Raw genomic sequence first — 22,271 nt, forward strand, 5'->3', positions numbered from 1 at the left:
CTCTAGGCAAATATTTCCCTCTATTTGTATCCAGTCTACAATTATAATGCAGTTACTTGTGACAGCGCGATAAGGCTGCCTAAAACATTAACACGCAATCGTGTCATAATAGGTAGGTAGCTGGTAAAAAAATCCGAATGAAACACGGTCAGTCTCATATATAAATGTTTATTCAAGAAAAATCATATTTGAGATAGCAAATAATTATTCGGTACATTATTTAAACAATATTTTAATGAATATCTATTATTTTTTTTCTTCGTTACTCGTATGATTATAAATGACACATGACAAAGGAACTATTGTATGTAGACTTGAGATGTATGAACCTTAATAATAAGCTTTAGCAATATGGCTAACGTACTCCTCTTTATATTGTAAACTTACATGCTAGGTAATTCACAATGACATTGCGTTAACATACATTTTCATTCATTTATAATATTATTTGGTGAATTACTTCTTACTATGAATAACCCTTGGGATAACGTTCCCGTTTCGACCCATTATTTTGTAGTGTGTCTATTAATAACCTTATACGTCTGAAAATGCGAAGAAACGAGGAAGGCTTATCATAAGAACAGAACAGCAATATCCTTTTAGTCTCAAATGAATTTAAACCCTGTATATTGTAGGTAGTACTAATATATTAATTCTGTATTTTATATCTGAACGAGTCGGAACTATTTGTTTCTACGGTGCCTCCCCCGCGCCGTCGCATTTAGTGTTAATATACCATAAGATTCAAACAAACGATCTCGACCATGCTTAATCATAATTATAAATAAAATAACGGTATTATTTACATTGCAAAACGAAATTCCTGTCTATGTTAAAGTATTTAATGTATAAAACTATAGGTAATAACGTTTGAGATATTTAGCACTACATAGGAAGCATTTCGGGTTACATTTTTAGTCTATGAGTCAGTTTTATACCTACATGGCTTTATATTCAGCGATGAATACATGTTCGACGACACTGCACTGTCTAAGCTACGGTTATTACAATGACCGCTAAAATTATCAACCAATAATCTCAAAACGTGCAAGTCTTAAGTATTTTAAATATTATAATATAAATTCATGGAATTATTGATTAGGCAATGTACTGTAAACGAGCGTCCCGCTTATCCAAAAGGCTCCGTAAACTTCATTAGTCAAAAAAAACGTTCGTTTTATGTCCACTTTTGCATTCACAAAAACAGGCTAGTTTTAACTAAAGAGGTTTAAAACTTTCATGAATAAGGGGTGTAACTGTGCGTTAATACCATAGATTGTTCTCTAACGTCCAGTTTTCTGTGCATTTAGTACGGGCAAGCGGAGACTTATGTTAAGGAACCGACCCTACATGATTATCATTGCTTAGTGTCTACTTCTGGCGAGTTGGCTAGCTATAATTGAAGGTTTCGTTCCCTCAATAAATATATCATAGCTTACGGTGGCTGCGTCGAGTCATAAACTTGTTACAAAATATAGGATTATTGCTCATAATGTCTGCTTCGGAAGGTAATTACGAGTATATAATATGTTCGGAAGTACTGACTCGAGTTGCTCCTATTCTACGTTAGTTACCATAAAAATAACACGTAACCAACCCTCGGTAACAAATACTTGTGATTCATGTGTTTCGCTAAATACGTTATTAATGAAATATATTAAAGAATATTCTCTTTAGCCTTATTCACTCGTAACAAATATTATAATACGCTATCCTATATTTTTGAATACGTATTCAGCTACTCTTGACAAGTAAAACTGTGATGCTTCGGAGTTCAAATACTTGATATTATTATGCATATTTGAAAATCTAACATTATACTAAATAGTAAAACATAATTCATTTAAGACACCACTCAGAAATAGCCTAGTGACAAGTTTAGAATTGAATAATATATTTAATACTTTAATAGCATATTCAAATATTCATATAGTTACATTTATATCTAAGGCAGTCCGTCTCAGACTATTGCAAATGGATTTTATTGGAATACGTACGACGCTGACTAAACACTGGATGCGTTTTGCAACAAACTGAAAACCTACTTCTTTTTTAGAACTCCGTACCTCAGTCGACAAAAACAGAACCCATGTGGCACTTGGATGTCCGTTTGTCTGTCTGTCCGTTTGTTAAGACTTTTTCCTCAGGAATGCGTGCATGTACCTATATATCAAGCTGAAATTAATATCAAATACTCAGGTCTGCTTTCCAAGTTAACGCAATCAATTTTATACAGTCATTAATAAAATAATGTGTTTCCATGCCGCATGCAGGGTATCAAAACCTTTAAGGTACTTCCAGTTGTCCTAGAAACTTGAATTTTGGTATTAAATTTGCTCCTATAGCACAAACAGTAAGAAAAATCTAAAAATATTATTTTTTCGTCTGTCTGTCAGTCAGGAACCAATCTTAAATCGCCCCACACTGCGTACAATTTGCTTAAAAGCCAGGCTCTGCTAATGTTGGATATTCATAGATTACCTACAAATTTGTAGGGAACCCGCGTTGCGCAAGTCCGCTTTTAACCCCCGACGCAAAAAGAGGGGTTTTATAAGTTGACCGCTGTGTCTGTGTGTCTATCTGTGGCACCGTAGCTCTTAAACGGGTGGACCGATTTGAATGCGGTTTTTTTATTTGAAAGCAGGTTTTCTAGCGATGGTTCATAGACATATTTCATCAAAATCGGTTTAGCCGTTTTTGAGATATTGAACTTTGAAGTGACAAAGTCGGGGTATTTCAAACTTTTTCTTGGTTAGGTTATTTAATTTGAAGTAAGTTAATGAGTTGACCGAACCGCATCCAGTGTAGTCTCTCAGTGCTGTTTCGGCGTTAGGAGCAACATCTTATACTAGTAATATTTCTAAGTGGATGCGCTCAGACTATTGTTAGGCAATGAATGGCAGTAAATACAATGGACTACTACACTATGGTAGATACTTTGAGCTTAAACGATACAACCGACATAAACAAAATCCTGCAGCTGGTGACTAAATACGCCCGATTAAAGCAGCGAGTCTTATAGAGCAAGGCTGGACAAACCCAGGGGCTACTACGAAATTCTAAAATCGAAGTTCGTATCGTACCGTCCCTCTCACTCTCGTATTAAATAATATAAGCGTCAGCGGGACGGCAAGATACGAAGTTCGAATTTTGCACTTCGTCGGGCCAGGGCTACAAGTTGGCCCGCCAAAGCTTTTTTTGCCCACTAACGCGTTGCTCCGCCAGCCTTTCTTCTTTGTGTATAATTTTAGTAGTTAAGTACAGTCAACTCCAAATAAAAAAAAATGCACAATACCTTAATTTTAAGTATATACAGTGTGTTAAGTATATACAGTCAGGCTTTTTAAAGGGAGGTTAAAGTAACGTATTTCTGTAAGTTAACAATACAATACAATTACTCTTTATTGTACACCAGAAATAGTGAGCGATACAGAAAACAGGTACACAGAGAAAATAACCATGACACCAATACCAACCATGACATTAATTTAATTATAAAACTAAAATTCAGTCTTTGTTATCTTTCAAATAAAATTATAATGCCAGCAATGTACAGCAAAGTAAATTAACAAGTAAATGTAAATGACAGCCGACATATACTTTGATTATTACTTGTCAATTTACTTTGGTGTACATCGCTGGCAATTATAATTTTGTTAGCAAGTTAACAAAGTCTGAATTTTAAATTGAAAATACAAACTGAAATATAGATGCACAGAAAAACCAGAAAAATAAGACCAGCACTGGGAATCGAACCCAGGTCCTCGGTATTCCCGTATGACCGTAAAAGTAAAAATTTGGAATTGAAATAAAAAATACAAAAAGATTCCAAAAAACCAATCTTAGTCTGAATTTTAGTTTATTAATTAAATTAATTTCATGGTTAAGTTACAGAAATACGTTACTTTAACCTCCTTTAAAAAAAGCCTGGCTGCCGGTAACACACTGTATGACTCGTGTATATGTTGTGGACCAAGTGATAAATCGTTCATTTTTCATAATACATAATGTCTAACACATATTGGACAGAGTAACAAAAATATGTGCTTCATTACTATTATTTATATTTTTGACATAAAATTCCTTCGTTTTATAGATGCATTTACCTACATAATAAAAAATATCTATCAAAATCTTTAAAATATCGTCACTACTTTGAAAAAATCTCGTATCTAAAATCAATATGTCAACAAAATTGAACCTTGATGTAATGTCTATAAAGTTCACTCAGAAAAATTATCTATTTTGAGTTACGAGTTTTTTTTAAAGTAGTGACGATATGTTATATTTAATGGTTGAATTCAATTATTGTTTGGCCGCAGTTGAACCTAACACGCTCCTCCTCGCTGCGTTCGTCGTCGCACCTAACTTTCCCATTGATTGAATCAGACTTCAGTTGCCCAAAAAAAACCAGTTGTGGTCAAATTGCCCAACGATCATGTAGCAATATGCATAATGACCGGACAATGTGACAAATTATGAAGTTTAGATAATAATTATCACTTGGCCCGATACAGCTTGTCATTATTCATAATGCCCTTATTAATCACTTGATCCATAACATATGTACATATTTTTGTAACTTTGGCCGTATCAAATCAATATCTATGTAGTTGACTACCTCTTACAGTAGCGGCCCGGCGACGCCTCAAATTTAAAAAAAAATGACCATCTATAAAATGGCCAGCCTTGTTAGAGATACTCATAGAATGCGAACTTTACTATGTTGCCTAGTTACTTAGTACCGTAAGCTTAGGTGATACGAAACCACAACCGCAGTATTCATGTTACAAACATTCCTGCACAGGCCAGACTGTATCTATAGCGTCTTGCAAACTACATAACAACTGTATCAAGTAATATTTCATTATAAAACTCATTGCAAATTAAGTTCATAAATTGAGTGCAATCATTCAATAACAATACAAAATTTGAAACTGTAAAATTGAGGTATTCATTTGAACACCTTTAAATTTTAATATTATATATTTTTTTTATTTTTTATGTTGAACGAAATGTCTGATACGTCACGCTATACTTTAAAGTATAAGGCTGCGTATCCACCAGAGATATGAGAGGATGGCTTGCGAGGAATGTGTTTGTCATGAGCCAATAGAAATGCTTCATTTACCTATCCTAGCTCCGCTCAGCTGTTTCCAACAGAGCAGTGCTGTGCGAGGATAGCTAAATGAAGCGTTTCTATTGGTTTATGACAAACATTGCTAGTAACACATCCCCGCACATCTCTGGTGGATACACAGCCTTAGGGCGGTAAAGTAATTATTTCCACCCTGCTTATCAATAAATATGCATGCATACTAACCCTACAAAAACGCTGATTGATATGTTATCATGTATTTGAGGTAAATTTGTATGTGTCTGTCTTTTGTTTTCAGTGAATATAATTACAATTTAAATAATTGAATCATGATTTCATATTATCGTTTTCAAACTTTCTGTCGCTGGCAAACAAGACTTGATCATAAATTTAGTGCATAATTCAGATAGATAACGCGTCAATGATTTTAGAATATTCCATCATTGCATACCTACTCATTCAGCTAAAACATATAGGTATTAATAAAAAAAAGATCTAAAACACGCTATCCAATTAAATTTTAATTGCTATATAATTGCCAAACGTGATGCTTTAACACGAATCAAGCAATAAAGACGTAAAATAGTTGAGGCTCATTTAAACGTGTCATTAACAATAGTTTAGCTAAGTGTTTTATAACTTAAACCCTTAAAGTACATCGGTAAGGCATATTCGTATCAGTAATCGACATTATTGAATAAACTAAGGCGTCCCATTCAGTGCTAAATTTCATTATTTTAGTGTTCTAAGTTGAGCTATCTGGTTAAAACAGCCAGGTGCAATATCTAATCAGCAGGGCTACTACGAAACTCGAAACTCGAAGTTCGTGTCGTGCGGTCCCTCTGACACTTATACTATTTAATACGAGAGCGAGAGGGACGGTAAGATACGAACTTCGAGTTTCGAGTTACATAGTAGCCCAGCTGTATAAAATCCAACAACGAATTAAATTTACCCTGGCACAGCGAAATTTCTAGTGATGTCAAAAATAATAACACTCATGATCACTTCAGTTTTGTTTTACATTTCTGTAAAGGAGATGACGTCGTTCCCAAACAAAGATTGTGTGTTTACTATTTGAAAATCCGAATGGTCCTGAAAAGCCGCATTTCCCAAATAAAAACATTTTTCATCGCACTTGCTCGTAAACAGTGTCGAAACATGGAGGGGGAGGGGGAGGGCGGCGCTACCAAGAGCGCAGCCTAAGGTATCGCCAATATTTGGAAGAATTATACTTTTTCTTTTAGAAATATAAAATTTTACTCGCAAATGTGATGAAAAACATTGTATGTCGCACGGGCGGTACTAGAATTACGAACATCGACTCATTAAAGCCCTCAGTCTTCGACTTCGGGCTTCTAATAGACTCTCGTTCGTAATTCCTTATTTACCGCCCTTAAGACACAATTTACTATTACGTTATAGGGGTAATAAGCGTAAACGTGGTGGTAAACAGCGCGGCAGCGTTACCGACGTCTTAGCTAATATTTACGCAAAAAAAATACGGGCAATATCCAGATTTTATAGGGACGCATACTAACCCTATTCTCGTCCTGGCGCCCATGAAAAAGGAGATCTGGTTTAGCGATCATAAGAAGCCAAAAACTCATGTTCTCAAGAAGTAATCGCTTCTCAACACCTGCGAAGCAATCAAGTTTTCTATAGTTATTTAGAACAGTGCTATAGCGGCCTATAAAGCTTTAGTTTACTATGCAATTATAATTGAAGACAAGGGTTTCGTATACTGGATGCATAATAGACATTTTTTTGTTTTGTTCATGGCGGTATGGTCTGTTACGATGAACAGTCGAACTAGTTGAAGCCGTGGCCCACTGTGGAACATTCCACGTTAGTTTATGATGGTGGTGACATCGGAATGTCTGACAAGGAACGTCAACAATATAAATCGTTCCACTGTCTATTTCTCTGTCCTATTAATAAATTAACGATTCATTACATAAATAAAAATATGTGGTAAAGTTCACAATCAAGGACAATATGGGCCGCATTCGATTAATGTATAAAGAATACACTCGCAAGCCGAAGTCTTACATCATATTGAACATTACAGGTGTGTGGGCTGAGGGTAAAAACTAGACACAGAATTAATGCGAGTAATTAATGAGTTCCTGTTAATTAGTACACCACACCATGAGGTAGCCTGATGTTGAAAAAAAAACTTAAATTTAATCTTTATTCTCATTCTAATCCACACTTATAAATTATGATCGACGATATAATACTGCTAAAACTATGATATATCCCGTGTGAACTTATACAGAGTGACTCACACCACACCAAGACCATAAGATTTAATTTTTTTTTGTTTTTTTTTTCAAGCATTTAGACCACGACTCGGTCACCCGGTATAGTTCAGAGACCTTTAAAAAAGCTAAGTATGTGCAAAAATGACGCTTTCGCTACTTATGTCTATACTTGCCAATGAGAGCATAATCGCCTAAAGTTAAATGCGTGATTTATAACATGAATGGCGTACGAATTAATATAGATACGTCCAGAGGAGCCGCGGGCCCGCGTCAGTCCGTCCCTTCGCCTTACTTCTAATCCCTTTGCGAAAAACACATTTTTCTAGAGTACAACTCCTTAAAACTAAGCGAAAACGAAATTTTGATCCAGATTTTTATACCTAAACAGAACATTAACCTGATATTTTGACCTAAATACAACACCGCAGCGGCGGCACGCTCGGGTGTCGCCGCTGCTTACAATTACCTACGTTTTGACACATTGAACTACTAATCACTAAGTCCAAAAAACAATGAATCACTAAACGTTAAATTCCTCAGCTAGTCTGCGCGCGCGCCTATATCACAGCCAAATCGACCGCCGGGCCCGCGCCGCCGCCTGCGCGGGAGCGGCCGTAGGCTCCCCTGTATCACTACACTACATAATTATTATGTTTTTGTTACGTAATCGAAATTGTGAAAAATCTCAAGCATACGATGAACATAGCGGTGCTCAGAAAATCCAGGAAGACTTTCCTAGCCTCATAATAAAGTTAACGAAATGCCGTTTCGAGGACGTAACAAAATTTGACAAACTATTCTCTTAGTGATATCGTTCGCCGCAGTACATTCATTTTGCATTAATTTGGTCTAATAAGGTCCAAATTTTCCTGTATCCGTGCGCTATCAACACTCGTGCATCAGTCTAAAGATTCGCGTATTTGCCTTATCTGAATATTTCACTAAACATTATCCTAGCAATTAAATATTACTGCGGCGAACATGTCCATCTACTCGTCCCGAGAATTAAGCGCACAAGTTGTCAATAATCTTTCCAGACACTTCATTTTCCATTACTTACTAATTCCATTCATTTTAACTTACTGATTCCATTTAATATTGCATCGAAGTCATAGAACTAGATCTCAACATACTACTCACAAATATTTTAGGCTGCTTTACTTTGTTTAAGCGGACACAAATTCGGTATGAGTGGAGCTCAACCCTTTTAGTCTCAATTCGACTTGGTGCGCGAGCTATCAGTTCGTACATTGCTAGTAATAGCAACTGATATCAGTTGCTAATCAGCTGCTTATTACTAGCATTGAACGACCTCCTGAAATTAAGGCAGTTCGAACTGAAGACGCCATTACGATTATTTGATATACGACAATTTTAGTCTCCAAGCGACCACCCGTTATAAAAAAATATAGAATTCCGTACAAAGGCACGAATCGCCAACTTACATAGCCTTGCATTCTTGTGCATAATATAAGGCATTATATTCCACCGCCGACGATGAGCGAGTAGCGAGTAGACGATAAGCGTGAGTACGCGTGCGACAGGCGATTATCCGCACTGTAGAGTAAAATGACCGCTGCTTGTTCTCTCAACGTGAGTTCTGACTGTCAAGCGAGCATCGCTGAGCTTTATCTTTGACAGCTCTTGTCACTGCGACAAACTAGAGGAGAGAGATTTCTCGCCGGCAGTGTCAACAGCCAGAGATCAGATGTCATAGTATCTCTTTTACTGGCACGGGATTAATCGATGGTTAGTCGCTTCCTAGACGGCAGTGAGACAAGTGCCTAAAGCCTCAACTTTGCAAAAAGGTTTCTAGTTCTACGATCGATGTGAAAATAAACTTGCGCGCCCAATTGTCGCATTATCTACGGTGTTTGCTCACAGAGTCTGCGGCGAGTGTTTGGACGGTGGCCGCCGCCGGGGCGCGGGCCGCTGTCAATTGTTCTTGTCGAAGTTGTGGAAGGCCCAGTTGAAGGACGTCGTCCACGCGTTCTTGAGTGCTTCGGTGAACTTGAGGCGGAAATGCTCCAAGGCTTTTTCTTCGGAGAGATCGAGTACCTGAGAGGGAAATTGTTGTTTGAATAGTGTGTCGGTGAATATTCGAGCTTTTTGACCGCTCAGTTAATCGTCATTTACTTATCATTATTTTAAGACAGCAAAGAGCTCACAATTGTGTTAGTTATCCTTAGCCTACATTAGTATTCAATAAATAATCCTTGATAACTAATTGCCATTCTATGTTTATTAGCACAACGGAAGGACTCGCAATTATTTTGATCACGCTAGATTTAGCATTAGTATTCTCAGTAGCTTTCATAAAAATTTAAAGCATCATCTCTAGGGCCCGGAATTTTGCGTGCGGATATTGACAGATTGTAGGGAGAGAGCACCGCTTTTTATCGATGTTATCGACAAATCAATAGTATAAAACCTCAAACTTTCCGATTATACGTCCTTTTTTCAGCGGTCAATGATAAAAAAAGTTTAATCTGTTTAAATTGCTTTACTGACATCACTCTAATTTAATCAATACCTTAAATTTTTGAAATTTGAAATTTGAGACCAATTATCGTAAGGTAGATTTTTTGCTTACCCTTTGATATAAATAAAAGAGAAAATATTATTTTGTATTCCTTCAATTCTTACCATATAGCCTATATAAAGTATTTTATAATAATATTCCATGCAAAAACATATTTACAATTATGTATTAAAGTTAATACTTTCTGTGTCAGAAACCGTCTGACCCCTCCCCCCTAGTGCCGATATTTATGGATGACCCCTTATTTGCGTTAACACAGTACTCACAAGTGTCTCCCGCAGATACTGGAGATCCTTCTCAGACTTGAGCTCAGGGAGGCCGGTGGAAATCATCATGGAGAAGAGCGAGAGAATCAGGTGCCCGTGCCGCCGCAATATCTTAAAAGCCTGCCAACAAACATACACAAAGTAAATAAACAAAGTAACCGTATAATACCACCCTAAGGGCTGCCATATACAATCTGAATTCCGCACGCATGCTGTTAGTATGTGGTAGGTCCATAGATTTGTATGGAATTACTGTGTTCGGAATTCCGAATCACCCGTTTTCACCGTCCATTGATTAGCGTCAACCGACGGTTAAATGTGATGCCTTCTCCGTCTATTCGAACAAAACAAATAGAGACGGCATCACACCTAACCGCCAGTTAACACTAATCAATGGATGGTGAAACAGCCCTTAAGACTTTCTCAAGCCCAAACACGGTTAGGTTACGTTGTTTTTTCTTGGGAGTTTCAGTGCCTGCCTTACTGCTCCATTGTCAGATCAGCTCAATACCACGTTATTGTATTGTAATGGAAATAAGAACTACACATAATTGCCAAGTTTCGTATCAGTACAATAAGGAGAAGTGGGTGGAAATTAAGTTCAAAGAAATACACAGATACATAGATACAAAAAAGACTTTGAGCAACACTTTCTTTAGCCCTGCAAACCATTTAAATTTTAAATCAAATGCTAAATTACATTAATCGGTTGAATAACATGAAAATAAGTTATGTTATACAAAATCTTTTTTTTATTACGAGAGGGAAATTAAAAAGCAAGCGGGTCATCTGATGAGGAAATGATCACCACCACCCATGAATACCCACAACTCAAGGTGAGTCACAGGTCTGTTGCCAGCCTTAAAAGCAATATACTGGGTGTAACATTCAGATCGGTCAGTATGGGAAAGTCTAAAGCTATACGGCATACTAAGATTTGTTCTTAGGTACCCATGTCATCGATTTTGGTAACAAGAAAAACTTCATTCAAACATTTAAAAAAACTTTTACTCAACTCGGGAATCGAACCTAGACGATTTTAAAAGTAAAACTTACCTACATTATTAAACAATATGAAATAAGTACAATGCGTTTTATTCATTCTAGATATCGTGTTTCATAGTAACATTTATTGCTTATGACCTACATTATCGATATCCAAATAGAAATTATGTAAGTTTAATTTTTCAAATCAACCGGGTTCGATTCCCGTTCCGAGTACAAGTTTTTTTTTAATCCATGAATGCAGTTTTTCTTGTTACTAAAATCGATGACATGGTTCCTAAGAGCAGATCTTCGTATGTCGTATAGTTTCAGACTTTCCCATACTGACCGATCTGAATGTTATCTTTACAATCGCGGAACAAACTTATAAGCTGCAAATCATTATGCATAGGCTAATAAAAAGGCGGCTTTCGTACAGATCAAAGAAGTGGCTATTCTGTACTTATATTATTTATTTTGTCAGTTACTAATCGTCTCGCAATGCTTGCGGAATATATCTTGAAGTCCAGCGGTTCGTTGACCCCGCTGCCGCGCTGGCCCTTATTAGTGGCGTGTATGAAGTTGCAAATCATTATGCGTAGGCTAATAAAAAGGCGGCTTTCGTACAGATCAAAGGAGTGGCTCTTCTGTACTTGTACTATTATTCTGTATCACTACTAACCGTCTCGCAATGCTCGCGGAATATCTTGAAGTCCAGGGGTTCATTGACCCCGCTGCCGCGCTGCCCCTTGTTGATGACGTGTATGAAGTCGTGAGTTAGCACGAACGGCACGCGCTCTCGCTTGAAGCCGAACTTCTGCTTGAAGTGTCCCAGGAAGTGGCCGAAGTCAATGTGGAAGAGCTGAAAGGGAAGACTGTTATGTTCAAGTTGTCTCATCAATCTCATCATCATCATCCGCAGTCTATATACGTTCCATTGCTGAACCTCTTCTAGGAATAAGAAGGCGTGGGCCGTGATTACCACCCGGGCCCAATTAGGGCCGCCACATACACTCGGAATTCCGTTTCGGAATTTCGATTCAAAATTCCGATTCGGGATTTCGAAAGCAGTAAATCCATACAAAGCTATGGACCTACCACATACAGACAGTAATTTTCCTTACCAACTTTGCTCTGATTCGGAGTTTAGCATGGTGTTAAGGTTAAGAAATTTCATCGCGACATTGTGACAAAAATCAAACCTATAACGTATTCATTTATAATACAAAATTACTGTGATACCGTGATTTGGGTGGACAAAAGGTTGTGAATTCATTTTTGGTCATTAAAATTAAATGAGGTAAGTAAAATTTATTCAAAAAGCGTTTTATTTTCGTTATGTCAGGGTTTGTTTACTTTTTAGTTGTACTTTTACTGTAAAACGAAAAGATAAAGCTATCTTATTGGTTTCTTTGAATAAAAGTAAAATTATATAATTGTTCTTATATCGCTAGTAATAAATTAAATATCGTTTTCAGATCAAAATGAGTATCACTTTGAAGACCGGTTTTGTGAGTATCACTCAATATAAAATTTCAACCACAAACCGTTTCATAAGAAAAATTGTTGCTATTATATTTATGTTGTATGTCCGAGATGTAGAGGAATTAAGAACAAAACAGGGACAGTGTTCAATAATTCAAGCTCGCATCATAACACAAACATCTATTACTAAAATTAGGTAGTTAAAGTCTATACAAATTGCTTTGTTAATGACAGATTCATATGAGTATGACAGATGACAGAGCCTAGATTATTTCTTCTTTTGGCCACTATGAGCGCTGCGATAGATTTCATTACCCCCACCTAGTACTTCGCACCCTCCCAATACAAAACAAGGGAAGGATATTTGCAAGGAATGTGTTGCTCAGTCACTACTAGCGGCCAGTGGCGCGCGCGCTCCGGTCCCGCCTCACTGCACCCCGCTCGCTTATTCGAGAACAAGCCCTCGCCCTCGCGCTACACATCCTCGCACATCTATGGTGGGAACGCAACTTTTTACGCCGCACAGAACAGCTATATACATATATCACACGTGTATTCACCTGTCCCGTCTCTTTGACCATGATGTTGTCGGGATGGCGATCCGCGATACCCAGCACGTAAGTAGCGACGCAGTAGCCAGCGCAACTCATAGTAAATTCCTCCACAGCTTTATTGAACGCAGCTTCTGTCGGATTCTTCAAGTTTAGCCACTCTGCAACATAATAACATGTTATTTATTATACAAGCTTTAAGTAACTTCATATATATATTATTATGTAGGGGAATATAACTTTTGAAAATTTAACAACGAAATTTGCGTAAAAACATCCTTGCCTTACGGTTCCTCAAGGTTTCCTCACGGCACAAATTAGCTTTGGGGATGGTCAAGAAATGGTCATATCATAATACGAGTACATACCTATACAAGTTTTCTTATGTATATGTATGTATGTTTTATGTGTGTATATTTAATTCAAGTTTTGGAAGTCACTCTCGACTCACGTCTAGCCAACGGATGTTGTCCATTCAACAAAAAATGCTTGCATTACATATGCAAATTTTAGGCCAGGTTAGTTATTATAACTGAACGTATCCCGTCTAGTTAACCTTTGCATGTTTAGCAGGATTTTTCTCAAATAGTGATTTAAATGTATTTTCAATTAATTCCTCATGTTTTTTTTATTTTTTACTTCGGCATGTAATTTTTGCATGAAGTTTTCCACTATACAAAGTAGATACCTGTTTACAGAGTAACGGTGTCTCTTAGCACAGGTGTTCTTTACTTAAAAAGAGGCACCAGCGGTAATGTAATAATGTACCCTCAACAAATTGAATGTTTTTTTTAATAACATTTCCAAAAACTTGACATATTATCGGAACAAAAAAAAATGACCAATGAATAATTTATCAAATGATACGTTCGATCAAATGTTTTTGGTAATATAGTAAACCAAAGCTGCGACTACACGGTCATCTTAATCTAGGCGGGTAACTCACGGTACAAATTGGCTTTGGAGATGGGCGATGTCGCGTTGAAGAGAGCGCGGTGCTTCTGTATGTTGGCGACTGTTTCGGCGCCGCCCACCACTTCTATCATGCCCACTGCGTTGTCCATCGATATACAGTTGTACGGGCTCAATCTGAAATGAACGTAGCGTTAATTTCATAAATAAATACCGGTTGTTGCCTGTAACTGGAACAATAGACCTTAAATATTCCTAAGGGGCTGTTTCACCATCCATTGGTTAGTGTTAACTGGCGGTTAGGTGTGATGCCGTCTCTATTTGTTTTGTTCTAATAGACGGAGACGGCATCACATTTAACCGTCAGTTAACACTAATCAATGGATGGTGAAACAGCCCCTAGACTATCATCATAATCATCATCAGACGGAAGACGTCCATAGTTGAACAAAGACCTCCCCCTCAGGACGCCACAGTGAACGACAATGACAACTCGCCACTTGCATCCACCGTCCTAAATTAAATTATATCAATCTTCCATATTTAATAGAAGAAAGAGGTGGAGAGCCGGGCGAATATTCAGCGTTTTTGCAGAGTTTTTTTTTGTCATTAGTGTCTTCGCAGGTTTTATTAAAGAGGTAATGCCCAGGGTTGTTTATTAATAAAAATTAAAGACAATACCGATGCTGAATGTAACTAACGCTACGCTAACGTGATTAAAATTCTTGTGAATTGTCTTTCCATTGTGCTATAATAAACGTGAGACGCTAACGACGTCAAAACGCTCGAATATTCGCCCAGGCAGTGGTAGTACTGCCTATTCCGTTGCTGGTGGTAGCGGGTGGGTGCGGGTGCAACTGCTACCGCCAATAATCAGCAGCGTAAGAGTTGTACTCTTGTTGGTGAAACAATTTCCAAATATCCATTTCATCCGTCAGACTTTTGACTTCATGATAAGTCCCGGTGTATATGTAATTCTCAATGTTTTAATTTAAATAGCCTATTATGTGGGCCTCGCGCTTTGCCTCTTGCTTCTCTCTCACCTGACAAACACGAAAATTTAATCAATTATCCTCCTGAGGTTCAAAGTGATAATACTAGTACATATTGTTAGCAACAGAATTTATATCTTTTGAAAAAGGATAGTGTCATTTTCTCTATATCATTAAAATAACAAAAAAAAAAACAACTTTATCTATGAGACATTAACATTTAAATTTCGATGTCCAATTTTTGTTGTATGGTGGGTCGCAGGAGGTTATGAAAAAAAAACTAACCTGAAATCATAACCCTCATTCTTCCACAGCCTGTCCATGATCCGCAGCATTTGCAGCGTGAACATGTCCTGTCGGAGGTCGTCGCCGATCTTGAGTATGATACAGATGTCGGGGCCCGACGGATCCACGTTCTCGAACGCGAGATTCAGCGGACGCATCTTGCTGTCCATCACTTTGCAATCTTTCAGTCTGAAACGAGACGATAATTTAAGTAATGACTGTTCCATGTATAGTATAATCGTCAATGAGTATTCCATAATATGACACGACGTAAGTGCAGGACAGCTAAGACAAGTTTTAATTCCCAATTTGAATTATTGACATGTATGAATGTTTGATTTTGGATTTAAATATAATTTAATTGTATTTGCTTTGTATTGTATTTTGTCATAATGGGATCATTGCCTAAATAAACAAATTTATTATTATTATTTTAAGCTAGTAAAAAATAAAATGTATCAGTACTTGATCTGCTTGCAAATGAAGGCAGGATTTAGAGGCGAAACGAAGTCGCACAGCGTTTCCTTGCAATGCGGCTCCTCGAGGTGCGTCAGAAGAGCAGAGCGCGCTTTCGTTATCTCTTTCCTCTTCCGCACGCACTGGCTGACCCCTGTAAAAAAGCATGCCGAGTCAATTCCATGGCGATAAAAATTCGTACAACAATAAGGCTCCGGACGATAAGGTCTTTGGTAATTAATAATAGTAGATTATTGTCGTGGCACAGAAGTAGGCAATTGCTTCCTTCGTATTAGCAAATACGAACGGACTCGGTTTAACTAATACAAAGCCAGCAATGAGGGCTATCGCGTATGAATTCGCCACTAGAGGCGCTAGTGTAGCGAGAGGTCTCCGAAATGTCAAATTAATGTCACTGTTTTTGGGTGAGCTACGCGGTTTTATTTATAAATAAGAATAATTTTGTGAATACTTTGCAATACCTGAAATTAATTGTGGCAAATATACGTAACGGGGCAATGAATGTCTGTGTTTTGAGACAGTTTTGTCTTTCGGAAACCTTTGTCCTCCTTTTTTCGAACAAAACGGGACTACGCAACACTGTGGCATGCTCGATATTTTTATGGTACGGTTTTAACTTTGAAGGTATTAAATATAATTTAAAAGTTAATTTTGTTTTCACGCCCGTAATAACAAACTAACCACTATACTTCAGGCAGGACCTTAGTCTACAGTGGCGTCAACTGGTGAGCGCAAAAACGGTAGCCCTCATTGCTATTCCAGCCGAGACTAATATAAAGGTCTTTTGAAAAATGGTGATAATTCAAAATTAGAATAAACTTTTTCTCGAAATATATTGACATTTAATTTTATTCCAATAAAATCGAAAAGCTTTCTCGCCTTTTTGCCATTAAAAAAAAACTGCAGGTGTATTTTTCCACCGAAAACACCACAAGCTGTTTCAGACCCAATAAAAAAAGTCCAGAGTTCCAACAAAATAACTGATACCGGATGATATTTGCGTTGGCTGTATACGACTTGTGTCAACATTTCCATGGCCGTTTTATCTTTTTAATTTTAATTATTCAGTTTAGTAATACAGAGACATTACAATTCAGACGGGGGCGAATATAATATTTTTCTCAAAATCGAAAAGAATACAAGAAACAAAAATAAATGAAATCTAATTGTTGACATAAGGTATGCTTTGTTTCGTCGTCAATGTCATTTGAAATGATGAGTATTATTATTTATGCCAAAACACGTAAACTAAATAATACACTGTAACACACACCACAACATACACTGCATACATACAGTGTATGTGTAACATACATAAACATACACTGTGTAATATACTTTTCGTGTAAAACAAATATTTTAATAATGAATTTCAATTTTCAGTATCAATATTTAATTAAATTAATCCGGATAACTCACGTCTTAAATCGAGTTTAGCTCAGCTCAGCTAAGACGTGATTTAATATGAGTAAATCTCACGGTAGTTTATGTTCAAAGTTTCAATTTCAATATCAAAAACAGCTAGGAGTGAGGTGGCCAATACACATACACTTCAGCTTGTCGAGACAGGTGATCTGCCGTAGCAGCGTGTGCACGTGGTCCTGACTGCCGCGGCAGTACGCTTCCAGCACCAGCCCGAAACGGATCGCCACTGACGACACGTGCATCTCCGACCTGAGGAAAGTTCCCATGTTAGAGGTATTCAAAACTAAAGTTTAGGCAAAAGAATCGTGTCTACTTTATGCTTCTCTGTCTATCGCATAACTCGTGTTCACTCGCAAGCGGCACGTGTAGCTCTAGGGTTGCTACGCCCGGAAAACACTAGTGAAGGTTAGAAATGTCATCGTCAACAGATGTCGTTTGAGTACCTATAGTTGCACAATTAACAATGAGATTGAAATGTAATCTCATTGTTAATTGTGCAATTACTAATTTAATGAAATTTATTGCGTATGAACTAAGGTACAGACGATTACATATTGCTTAACGTTGCTTTTGTGATGGCAGCCACATTCGATTTGAATTTTTCTCGCGTGAAAATTCTATTTTTCAAGCCCCTTTTATTTAATACTCATATTGAACCGATTGAAAATAAATTACACACTAGGCTATTTTTGATGGAAGCTATCTTGGATAAAAAAAAATATATTCTGAGCGGCAAAAAATCTGGCCCTCAAATGTATGCAGAATCGGTAATTTTGTATGAAGGGTGGGCCAAATTTTTTGCCGCTGAGTATATTAATATATACCTACCTACTATGCCACATTTTAGCGTGCGTTGCTGCAGTGAAAGGCAAAATCTTATTGCTTTATTTTTCAACAGGTTACTACGTATTCAAATAACGTGACAAATGCGTTATGTTACCATGCAATTATTCAATTTATTTACAGTGCGTCTTTTTTACACACACACACACACACACACGTATACACTTATTATACTAATAAAAATTAGTTTCGCTTGCGGCGTAAATAAAATAACGCGGGCGCTCCGAGGCAGTGTGCGGCAAAAGACTGCGAGCGTGCGTGCCGGGCGGAGCGCATAACCCTTGAGTTACGCCACGACGGCGTGGAGTGTTTTAATACTTACAGAATCGCACCTATATCGCGGAGTGCGCCGCGCCTGTCTACACAAAACGACAGTCTCCAAAACTTCTACCTATTCCCTCTAGATACGAACCTCAAGTGCCAGAAGAGATAATGTCCAATAGTCATGTTCTTGAAGGCGCGTTGAAGCAGGAACACTGCCAGGTCGCACATCAGGTAAGACTCGTGCTTCAGAGCTTGGACCAGTTGGAGCAAGTAGAGCAGTAGCTCCTCGTCACTGTCGAAAGATAAATGACGGGGATCAATTTTAATTTAATTTTACGATGATATTTTGAAGGGTAGGGTTTGAGTTGCATCAAGGCGTCGAAGCGCGAAAACTATGAAGAATAGGAGCCCCGCAAAGCGCGACTCTGTCGATGATACTCATTTAAAGTAAATTTACGTGAAAATAAATAAACTTTTTACGTAATGTTTTAGTTTTGATGACTATTTGCTAGTTTGGCAACTGCCAAAGATTAACAGGTTTATTGACCTGTTTTATCACTATATTTTACAGCCTCCGGTGCTAAGTAAGCGTAAGTGTTATTAAAATAGGGCATCATTAAACGCTAACTATCATCATAATCATAATAACAACAGTGTTTCATGATTCACCATTAAGAACATAGTGAACGAGGTCCCGATCACGGTCTACGTCCCGTAGCAAATATATCTAATCGTCGTAACAATTCAGAGACTTGGTCTTACCTCAGTCCTGACAAAGACTTCAACAATCAGCAGTATGACTCATTTCATAAATATGGACTCACGTGATTTCAGCCAAGCATTTGACGGCAAAGTTTCTCACGGCGGAGTCAGCATACGCATAGTCCAGTAGTTCGAGGGCCGACTCTACCGGCAGCACAGGCCAGTCTGACATCATTTTGGCCACGTTTGCGGAGTCTACTTGCTCACTCCATTCAACGCATTGCAACAGTTTGGGAAGGAAGTGTGGCGCTGCGTCCCGGAAGTATTTCCTGTTGAATTAAAGTTTTTATACAGATCAAAAACAAGAAAATTTAAATCGCCCGTTATTCATAAATGAATGATAAGTTTCAATTAATTTCATAGTCCTTTAGCTGGCACTTTGACATTTGCTTTTGCCGAGGCCCGAGCACAGACAAAACATTTTGCTATAATAGATTAAACTAGTATTCGTAGTGACTTTATATTTATAAAATAAAATAAAAATACGGTCAATACTTTCAACGAAATTCGTACTTCAAACAAAAATTGTTACCATCATTCACGACAGAAAAGTGTTATATTTTTTAAATACCTGACTTTTTTTTTAACTAAATTAAAATATTACAGTGACTAACCTGGCAGCCCAAACATCTTTCTTTTCGAGCTCGTGCATCTCATAGAGCGGATCCTTGTAGAGGGGCTGCTCCAAGTCGCGGGAGAGTCGCGCAATCAGTTCAGGGGAACTGTTCTCTAACACTTCCGCACGTTCCTTCACCTTCTCTGGTGACGGGTATATCACTTGGAAACGGCAGTCGTAGCTGCAATATAAAAAGAATATTAATGATAAAATAAGGATAATTTATTGAATCAGGCGTTACTTTGCGAAGGTTCATATCAAAGAACTAAAAACAATTACTTTGATCACCCACGACCTTCGTGCAAAAAGCAATAAGGTCGCGGGTGTTTTTAGTTCAAAAAAAACGTATCTTTTTTATACTATATAGGTCATAAACAGGCTTGCGACTCGCTATAGCATGACTAAGATGGGCCAAATGGATTAGTTCTGGAAACAGGAAAACCACAAGTTAATAACAATCAACTTTGACCGCGTAAACTTGCATCTCATGGCCTAAACCAAACCCGACAATGTTTTATGTCCAACATGGACACATTACTATATTTATGTGGCTAGCACGCAGCTGGTAAATCTTTAGATAACAAATCCTCATCTATGCTTTATTCATGTGAATGAAATTAAATAGTATTGAGAGTATACGAACGTAATAACGGAAGGTGTACAATAGCGACTTTTGTGACGTATATTACTCAATCACGTACGTACCGTACGTAAAAACCGTTAATAAAAATTTGTTCGTTTTTAAAGAATATAAAAGTCTATCACGAATAATTATTAGACACATTAATTTATATATTAAGAACAATTCTAATAGCCTCGTGCGGCGCAATGTGCAATAGAATGTACACAATAAGTTCAAGGGAATTAGAAAGAAAGAAAGAAAATACATTTATTCACAACACGGGAACAGAAATTATGACAATGTAAATGTAACAAAGTAAAAATTCTTTTGTTTTTCTATTGTTTTACACCATGGCAGTTTGACGGCAGTTTAACTTTATTCTCGAAACAATTATGATTCTAATTGCTTTGTCAATTTTCTTCAAAATATTTGTACAGTGGGCTTCAGGAGGATAGACCACATTTTTAATTTTCATTCAATTTTTATGGAATAATCGAGAAAAACTAACAAAAATGCAACGTTGCCAGCTCAGCAGGCAAAAACGCTCTTAAGGCTTTTTTGATCTGTGTAGTGTACTTGTAAAGATAGGAGTGTACGTCAAGAGGCACTTACTCCGAGAAGCGCACTTGCAGCGCGGCGCACGAGTCAGTGTTGGGGTTGGAGACGACAGTGCCGAGCGGGTGCAGCAACAAGTCGTCGCCTTGGGTCTCGTCGGCCACGTGCGTCCACATGAACAGGGTCACGCCGTCCGTCCGTAGCAGCTCCTTGTAATCGAATATCATCGTATTCGCCCACGCCAACTTGTTTATGAAGTCCTGTCAGTTAAAAAAAACATCTTACCATCATTGACATCATTGAGATGAACATTGGTTTTTGGAGTCTTTTTGTATTTTTTATTATAACTCCTAATTTTGTTACTTTTACGGTCATCCCATAAAATCCACATCGAAAATACAAACTGAAACATAGATGCACAGAAAAACCAGAAAGAGACCAGCGCTGGGAATCGAACCCAGGTCCTCAGCATTCCGTCCTGCGTGCTATACCGCTACACCACCACTGGACAGGAGTACAGACACAAATTTCTCCTATGCACCACATATTTCAGCTTGTTTGTTTCTTATTTAGTCACTTAAGCAGCGACACTAGCGACATCTATGCTTTTAGCCCTCATCGAGAAACATTCAGCACCCCATCGGAACTAACCGCTCACCCAGAAAAGAGATGTCGCTATTAAGCAATCAAATTAAGATTGGATTTTTTCTAGCCGCTATGCGTATTCCGGCTAAGCCATAATCAGGTAAAAATAGAAACAAATCACAAACCTTATTAGCCTCCTTGGCCCGCCGCTTGCCCTTAACCTTATTGGTCTCGTATATGACAAAGCATAATCTCGACATGCGCGGTATGTTGGACACTTTGATCGGGAATGTGAGGGCCTGGTCCCAGCGCGCCACGCCTTCGTTGGACACCACCGCCATCCCGGTCTTCTGCGCCTCGCAGAGCGGCTTGCCGCCATGGAATATGCCCGCTTGGCACACGACCTGGTTTAAAACAAGTTTTTCAATTTACTTTTAACTTTTTAGTGTAGCTTGTTGCCATGGTAACGTCCCCTGAGTTACTTATTAAATGTATGATTTTATCCAAAATCCACTAAAAGTTGAGAGTTGTGACAGTTTAAGGCAATTCCTTAATGGTTCATCTCCTAATCATGCTAATAGTGTATATTGCAAACATTTTTCTAATAAAGTGTTATCATATCACTGATATCCCCTGAGTTACGGGACAAAAATAACAAAACACATAACAGTCGATTGACCCAAAAAATATTTTTTATACAAGCTTTTTTCCTAACTCTAGTTGACTATACTTATATTGTC

The 22,271-nt window shown here is 37.7% G+C and overlaps 1 protein-coding gene across 1 annotated transcript in view; it reads right to left on the minus strand.

The window, feature by feature from the left end:
- Nucleotides 1–159: 159 nt before the first annotated feature.
- Nucleotides 160–22,271, minus strand: part of Pi3K92E (phosphatidylinositol 3-kinase 92E) — a 28,876-nt gene continuing 6,764 nt past the window's right edge. Inside the window, exons 3-15 of the mRNA XM_074088241.1 lie at nucleotides 21,717–21,935; nucleotides 21,004–21,206; nucleotides 19,768–19,950; nucleotides 19,216–19,422; nucleotides 18,540–18,683; nucleotides 17,409–17,533; nucleotides 15,848–15,992; nucleotides 15,383–15,571; nucleotides 14,140–14,282; nucleotides 13,203–13,354; nucleotides 11,840–12,019; nucleotides 10,174–10,293; nucleotides 160–9,423 (exon numbers count right to left, since the gene is read on the minus strand). Of these exons, the coding sequence (XP_073944342.1) occupies nucleotides 9,301–9,423; nucleotides 10,174–10,293; nucleotides 11,840–12,019; nucleotides 13,203–13,354; nucleotides 14,140–14,282; nucleotides 15,383–15,571; nucleotides 15,848–15,992; nucleotides 17,409–17,533; nucleotides 18,540–18,683; nucleotides 19,216–19,422; nucleotides 19,768–19,950; nucleotides 21,004–21,206; nucleotides 21,717–21,935 (2,133 nt within the window). The 3' untranslated portion in view covers nucleotides 160–9,300. The remainder of the gene's footprint in view (nucleotides 9,424–10,173; nucleotides 10,294–11,839; nucleotides 12,020–13,202; nucleotides 13,355–14,139; nucleotides 14,283–15,382; nucleotides 15,572–15,847; nucleotides 15,993–17,408; nucleotides 17,534–18,539; nucleotides 18,684–19,215; nucleotides 19,423–19,767; nucleotides 19,951–21,003; nucleotides 21,207–21,716; nucleotides 21,936–22,271) is intronic.

Source organism: Choristoneura fumiferana, chromosome 5 (genome assembly GCF_025370935.1).
Source record: "Choristoneura fumiferana chromosome 5, NRCan_CFum_1, whole genome shotgun sequence".
In the NCBI taxonomy this organism is placed as follows: Eukaryota; Metazoa; Arthropoda; class Insecta; order Lepidoptera; family Tortricidae; genus Choristoneura; species Choristoneura fumiferana.